Here is an 8,021-nt window from a genome sequence, read left to right on the forward strand (position 1 = left end):
TTTTTATCCCACTTTCTTCTTTCATTATACACATATGGCAACACGATTTTTCCTCTTTTTCTCGCGACATTTATCTCGTTTTGTTACACCATACACCACTTTAGTGTATATTAGGTTTCTTGCGATGTTTGTAACGCATAGAATCCTAAAGTGTACCAATCTTCTCAGAATCATTTTCTGAGTCGATTGAGCTATGTCTGCCCATCTGTCTGTGAACCATGGAATCAAACTAAAGATCACAATTTTGATGATAATTAGATGAATTTTAGTACAAGTATTACATTTGACCCAAGTACGACCCGTATTGATTTTGGTTGATATTAGTCCATTATTTCACCTAGCCCCATACAACCGGACCCCCTAAATTAAGCAAATCAAAAATATATCGAAAGTAGGATTCTATAAATCGACTTTTTGTCGAAAAAAGTCAAATTTGTAAATAAAAGTCGAAAAGTCGGAAAGACGATAAGGCGGAAAAAGTGGTAAAAAGTCGTAGAGTCGGTAAAATTCGGAATTAGTCGGAATCTCGAAAATATGTAGTAGAAAAAAGTCAAAAACTCTAAAATAGTAGAAAAAAGCCAAAACTTCTAAAATTGTAGGAAAAACTCGAAAAAAGTCAAAAAATTCGAAAAGTCGAAAATAGTCGAAAAATATGGAAATGTCGGAAAAAGTCAAAAATTCGAAAAAAGTCTACTATTTATAAAATACTAAAAATAGAAAAGTCGAAAAATCGACTTTTCATAAAATGCCAAAAGTCGAAAAATCGAAAAGGCAAAATTCAACATAAATACTTGCTTTTTTATTATAAATAATAAGCATTTAAGATATATTTATAACTGGTGTAGGATATCATATATAGACCAAATAAATAAAATAATTGTTGTATTAATAAAATTTTATTAAAAATTTTTCAATATTAGAAAATATGCAAAACAACAGGTTTTTTATCAGTTGTTGGTGGATAATGCAAAAAATCCATTCCAACAATAGGATGTTAAGAGGTATTAGTAGGATCCTCAAGTGTAGAGTATGGAAGGACTACGTTGAGAAGAGTACGGTATATGCTTTTACAATATCCAGAATTTTAACGAAATTTAAAAATTTTACAATATTATTATTTTTTATTTATATTTTACGATATTTAAATTTTTTATTACATTTGAAAACTTTACAATATTTGAAAAAATTGATATTTAAAATATTATACGACATTAAACATGTTTACGATATTTAAAATTTTATCGAAGTTTGAAAATTTCACAAAATTAAACAACTTTTACGATATTTGAAAATTTTACATATTTAAAATAAAAAAAAAAATTAAACGTACCTTGACTTTCTTCTGATTTGTTTAGGAACAATATTCAATAATCCAAATTGATACACGATTTAATAAAAAGTGTACTTTTTTAAAAAAATATTTAAATATGTAACTTAGACGCCATCAATTTTAGTGATATTACATTCGAAAGATTACTTTTTATAAGCTTCCGCCTCAAACAACAGTGACAGCTTAACGCCGTCAAAAAATAACCGACTTTGCTTTCTAAACAAAACATAAACAAATGATAATTTTTTCTTCTTATACAGCAGCTTTTAACTTAATGCTAAATTGCTATAAAACTTTGATATTTTGAATAACTTTTTCATATTTATCATTATTAATTGATATTTTACACTATTTACTTATTTTTTTGTGAGAAATTTACTTTATTACAACTTTTTAGTTGTAAACCTTAACATAACTTTTTTCTTGACTACTTTCCAACACTCATTAACTTTCATAATATTTCACTAATATAACACTTATTTAACATTTTTACACCAAATATTTTATTTAAATCACTGTAATTTATTAATAATTTGAGTAAATTATTTTAGCAAAAATTCCAATAAGAAAATCCAACCGAACGAGGAAATGGCGCGATAGAAACTAATCAAAATGTTGCCACTGTGTATAAAAACATCCCCAAGAATTGAAGACAAAAAGGAAAATGAATTATTTGCAGTTTTGGACATTAAGAAGATATGGTATTATTTACAATTTATTTAATGGTACACAATATTACCGTCGTGTTATTGTTTTGTGTTATAACGTACAAAGGGGAATTGTGGAATTGAAATTTTAATTTCTTAAAATAAAAAAACCTAATTTAACAAAACTAAACATTTTAATCGTAAAAAAACATCTGTAAAGAATTCAAAGAAAACTTTTTTAAAATAATTTTTTGCTCATAAATTGGATCTTTACTTTTGTTTTTAAAATTACAGTTTAATAACGAATTTCGTTGTTTTTTTTTTCAATTAGTACTTCAGTGGTCAACTGCATTTATTTCTATTTGCCGATAAGACAGTGTTTTGATTTTATCCCACTTTCTGGTATCATTTATGCACATATGGCAGCACAATTTTTCTTCATTTTCTCGCGGCATTTATTTCGTCTTGTTGAAATTTGTTTTATGATTTTTCGTATTTTAAGAAAATTTGATGTAATATTCATTGATTAAAAAAAAATAGAACAAATATATAAAATAACTGTGGCGTTAATGAAATTTCAATAAAAAATGTTTCAATATTGGAAAATATACAAAGAAAAATGTGAAAATAAAACCTATCAAATGATGCGTTGTTTCGAGACTTCTTCCTCCAAAACGAAGCCAATAAATTGCTCTATTCTAAATGGATAATGTGTAAAATCTATTGGACGAAATGAATTAGAGTTGTCCAAGTCGACCAAGAGTAATTGGATGTGTGGAGATATCAATATGATCCCCTAACGATGAGCTGCCAGAGCATACATGTATGCTTAGAAGGGTACGGCTTTTACGACCTTAGTTTGTAGGGAATGTTATTCCTGCCTGATTCAAAAAGAAGAAACTTGTAAACATTACGGCGTTATCTAAATGAAGTGAGTGGTGAATTACTAATTCCTCGGACAAAGGTAAGTCAATGCTAAATTATTTCCAATGATGAAAGTCATTGTTCATAGCAGGAGCTAGAGTCACCGATGAAACTAATTTTTGTTGGAATATTAATTAATGAAATTGGACTGCAGAATGTTGTCAGCTTAAAGGGGTTTAAAACATGGTGAATTGAATCTATTATCTTGTCTTGTTTGTTATTTTAAAATAGTTTATTTTTTATTGTTAAAAATCTTCAAAACAAAGCCAATGGCAACTTAATCATACAAAATCATAAACTTAACACCTAAGCTTTACGTACACCACGTAACTCCTTATCAGCCTTCTTTAAGTTGATAAAATTGTTCAATTGTTTCACACGCAATTTTGACCAAATCATATAGTTCGAAAGACCCAAAATTTGAGCAGCATGTAGAGCGGCAGTTTCGGAATACAAAACGGTGGGACAACCCAAACCAGAGGGAACATTAAGACTAGACCAAACATCAACTTGCATATTTTCAGCCTTAAGGGGAGGACAATTGATGACAGGGTAGGTGGTGTTGCCCGAGAGGACAGGACCCAAACCATTGGAACGGCCAGCTACACAAATAAAAATGAGATTGTTCATAACACTTTCGTACTCACGCATAATGCGCAAAGATTCCTCGGGAGCTTTGTGAGCGGAGCTAACACATAATTCGGTATTCAAACCCAAACTCTTGCATTGATCGGCAATTTTTTCACAGTGAGCCTTATCGGAAGCACTGCCCATAAGAATGACAACTAAATGATCATTTTTGGGAATCATGTCTTTAAGTTGATTATTGACCCAAATGTAATTACGCATGACGGTGTCTAAATCGGATTCAGTGAATGATTCCAAATTACGGTAGACTTCTTTGTCAACCATCAAACGTTTATCACCAGCGGGCCACAAACGCCAAGAATCAGAATCAATGATATCGGCCAAAACAATGTTGCCTGTGTGGGGGAGAGAAATAAACATACATATATGAAAATATTGAAATGTCTATTTGAATTTAAAGTTCTAATATTTTCAGATTTTGAGGTTCCAGTTGGAAAAATTCATATAATATTACAATAAAATGGGGAAATCTTATTAAGTAGTTTTTCAATTTAAAATTTCTTTTAAATGTACCTTGCTTATCAACACCAAATTCTATTTTCATATCGATCAAGGCACAATTTTTAGTAGCCCAGGCCTTTTCCAAAACTTCAAATACAGCCAAAGCCATTCTCTCCATAATATTAAATTCATCTGGACCTTTAAGAGAAACATACACAAAATCAAATATTAAAATACATTTCAATTGTTATTATTTACTGAATAAATAACCAACCAATCAAAACACCATTACAAGTGAATTTAGCGAAAATAACTTGTTCGTAAGACCATATGGGATCGTGATTGGCATCATCCTTAAAGAAAGTTTCTTGTTTGGGGGGAGAGAAACTATAAAATAAATAAATAAAGAAATTATATTAGTTTATCGAAATAGGTACTTTTTAGGCAGTAAAAGGGTAAAAACTACATTTTGATACTTTTTTGTAACCCCATTTATCTAGGGGTTACTGGTTAAGTTCCTCCGGTGAGAATCGAACCCACAACCTTCGTTTTTCAACAGGTACTTTTTGAATTTTGTGTAATATTGATTGAATGAAAATCTCTAAAAGGGGGACTTTTTGGTACCTTTTCGTTTTTCAACTGGTACTTTTTGACTTTTTTCAATATTGAACATAGAAACATAAAAACAGTTACATACTAGAATCCTAGATATATTTTCGAATATTCTAATTTAAATTAGATTTAAGAAAATTCGATTAATTTTTAATACAACACATTAATTGTTAGCATTTCCATATCTTTCACTACTTTTACGCACAACTTAATGAAGTTGTTTGTTTTTTGTTTTTGACAATGCCTTTATAATGATAACGACAATTTGACCCACGAATTGTTTTTAAACTTAGACCTGTATTACGATTGCAATATGTTTGTCACTGATAAACATACAATTGACTAGATCAGCGATGGACACACACGTAATAATACCACATTTTCGTATGTGTATGTAGGTAAAACCCCAAAAACATACAATACTTTTCGTCCAACTGCCATTGATAGCTCAACTTAAATGTATGCGTATCAATGTATGAGTACTTGTATTATTTTGCTCAATCTATAATGGAATGGGGGTACGTGCACAAAATTTGGGAATGTTTGAAAAAGATGAGTAAGAGATAAGAAGAAAAAAAAAACACAATTTTTGGTTTAATTTTCTAGATTGTGGGGAGGGTATTATGTGTTTGTGCTGATGTTTGTAACAGCCAAAAATATTGATACTACACCCACCTTAAAGTATACCAATCGGCTCAGAATCACTTTCTGAGCTATGTCCGTCCGTTCGTCCGTCCGTCTGTCTGTCTGTTTGTCTGTCTGTCTGTCTGTATGTCCGTCTGTCTGTCTGTGTGTCCATGTAAACCTTGTGCACACGCTACAGGTCGCAATTTTCTAAATAATGTGATGAAATTTGGCACATACTCTTCTTTTGACTCAAGGCCTATTGAAAATGGTTGAAATCGGTCCATTATTTCGTCTAGTCCTCTTACAGCCGTAATATCTCTACAAAAATCGGCAAATTAAATGTTACGGCCGTTTTTAGTAATGATCGGGCCTCATTTTACCCTAACCCCTGAATTAAGTTCCGTTCAGAAAATTACTTGAAGGTGAAAATTCACTTTTAAACACTAGTATCACGATGAAATTCTGCATAAATAACTTTAATGCATTCGTAAATCACTCTACCAAAATTTTACCTTTGCCCCCCTAAACCCTCTTTCAGAAAATCACTTTAATATGGCAACAAATGGTTAAAATATTTCGAAATTAAGGTAAAATGATTTATTATTAAAAAAATAATCCACACTGGTGTTGGGTATCATATGGTGGGTCATGCTCGACTATACATTCCTACTTGTTTTTAATAAAAATAAAAATGAATACATTGATAATGCAATGATTAGGCCTTTTACCGTTACGTAGCTGTCAGTCGTTAAACGCGGAAAAGTATTGTATATGTTTGGGGTTTTTACAGCTTGACTACAATTGAAACTGCTGTCGATAAACCACATTAAAAGAATGTAGGCACAACAAAACACAGTTTTTTACATTTATAAGAAAAAACATGAATGCACAATTATGTTTTTGTTTAAAAATTCATGGGAATTTAAAGTTTTCACGAGACTAGACTTGATACACATTCTTAAATACTTACCGATAACCTTCTGGTACACCTGGGTTACGAGTTAAAAATGAGCCAGTAGCCAAACGTCTGATGACCCACTCAATTGGAACCATTTCACATTTTTTAGCAATAAAAGCATTGGGTCCAGCTGGTTTAACGTAGGCTGTGTCAAGGCCTACAAACGAAACGAACGAATAATAAATAAAATCTTTATGTTTCCTTTGCTCTACTACTTACCGGCTTCATTTAATATCTGAAAAACTAAAGCATTTGTGGTATTAACAATTTCAGATTTGCCCTGCAAATTGTGTGCCTGAACACCATCACCAGCTGTAATACGATCCTTGCTTAATAGCAAACACAAACCGGGATGTTCGGGTAAATCGTAAACCTTTTTGGTTTTACCCTCATAAATAAATTTGCCCAATTTATAACCTTCAACTGTAATAAATTTTGTTTTATTATAAGCTTTCCAAGATTGAAGCAAACACATTAACTTACTGCTAGTGGTCATGATCCGTTAATATATTATTTTATTTAAATATTAAATTGAGATAGGAAAATATACGTTTTTTCTCAACTTAACTCTTCTAGAGCACTTTCCAATATAATATGTTCTAGACGGACGTTGAATCTGTACTGATTCCAGTTGGCACATGTGTATCTTTTTATCAGGGATGGCAAAGTTGATACGCTGGTACTTTTTTTTAAATAATATTTAATGTTCAAAAGTACTGTGATTTTGTGACTTTCAAAGTTTCTTCGCAATTACTTTTTTTAACAATTTTTTGAAAACAATTTCTCATGTAACAGTTTTTTTGTTTTGTTTTTAGCTAAAGCTAAATTTTATATTCTAAATTTTAATACGCACTGATTACTTTTGACACAGGACATCTTAGACAATATTAGACTCAAACGGTCCCGTTTTTTAAATACCTTTAGAAGTTGTATGAAATTAAAAACTATAATGAATCTGGTTAGAAATTTCTTTCTTTAAGAAATTTCTTTCTTATTCTTCCATGTTTCCTAATAATATAAACTCTTAGAAATTAATCCTATATATAGAAACGGTTACCAAATATGGGTGCGTATCATTCCGAGCAGTTTTTTAGAAAAAATTAGTTTTAGTACTAAAAATGTGAAAAAAGTACGTTTTGCAAATGATTTTTATACCAGATTTGTCACCAAATATTAGAGATTTCAGGTATTATTTGCACCATGCATTACCAAGCAATGTATGAAATAACTACTTTACTCATTATCTAAATTTTAAAAACAATTTGCTGGTTATATTGTACATTAGCGATATCTTCTAGATAATTCGAGCATTATATAAAGGAAAAACTCGACTTCTATAATGATCAGCCAGTGTTTCTCAAATGTTAATGTTGCCATATCATAAATGTTATTTAACAGACTGTTGGTTGCTTTCAGAACATATAATTTTCATAAAAATAATGGAACTTGATATCGGGCGTTAATTTTAAATTAAAATAGAAATTCATAAAAAACTATTCAATTAAATTACAACTTAATAGAGCAGAAAATGTACCATCAATTTTCCCTTACCAACCCCTCCCCCCCTCGTGGATCCGCGCCTGAGGTATGTACATACATACATACATATGTATGTGTATTTTGAATTAGGTTTTTATTTTAATCTTGAGACAACAAGTATTTAAAAAAAAACAAGTATAAATAAAAAATCTGAGGAAATCAGATTCAAATTGAAAAAAGATAAATATATGTACTTCATGCCTTCATAAATGTCTTCACCACTAATAAATATATATATTTTTTATTTTTTTTTAAGAAAAAACATTATTTTTTTTAAAATTAATTTTTTCCCAAA

At 30.2% G+C, this 8,021-nt stretch overlaps 1 protein-coding gene across 1 annotated transcript; it reads right to left on the bottom strand.

The window, feature by feature from the left end:
* Positions 1–3,117: 3,117 nt before the first annotated feature.
* Positions 3,118–6,810, bottom strand: LOC119613245 (multifunctional protein ADE2-like). Its single transcript, XM_037969218.1, has 6 exons — positions 6,671–6,810; positions 6,407–6,610; positions 6,200–6,344; positions 4,265–4,377; positions 4,063–4,188; positions 3,118–3,884 (listed from the first exon to the last, which is right to left on the bottom strand). The coding sequence occupies exons 1-6, from the start codon at positions 6,681–6,683 to the stop codon at positions 3,208–3,210; spliced, it is 1,278 nt and encodes a 425-aa protein (XP_037825146.1). The 5' UTR covers positions 6,684–6,810; the 3' UTR covers positions 3,118–3,207.
* Positions 6,811–8,021: the final 1,211 nt, after the last annotated feature.

This window comes from Lucilia sericata, unplaced genomic scaffold, assembly GCF_015586225.1.
Source record: "Lucilia sericata isolate MDLA Ls3-8-SP2 unplaced genomic scaffold, ASM1558622v1 Contig002025F_arrow, whole genome shotgun sequence".
Taxonomy (NCBI): Eukaryota; Metazoa; Arthropoda; class Insecta; order Diptera; family Calliphoridae; genus Lucilia; species Lucilia sericata.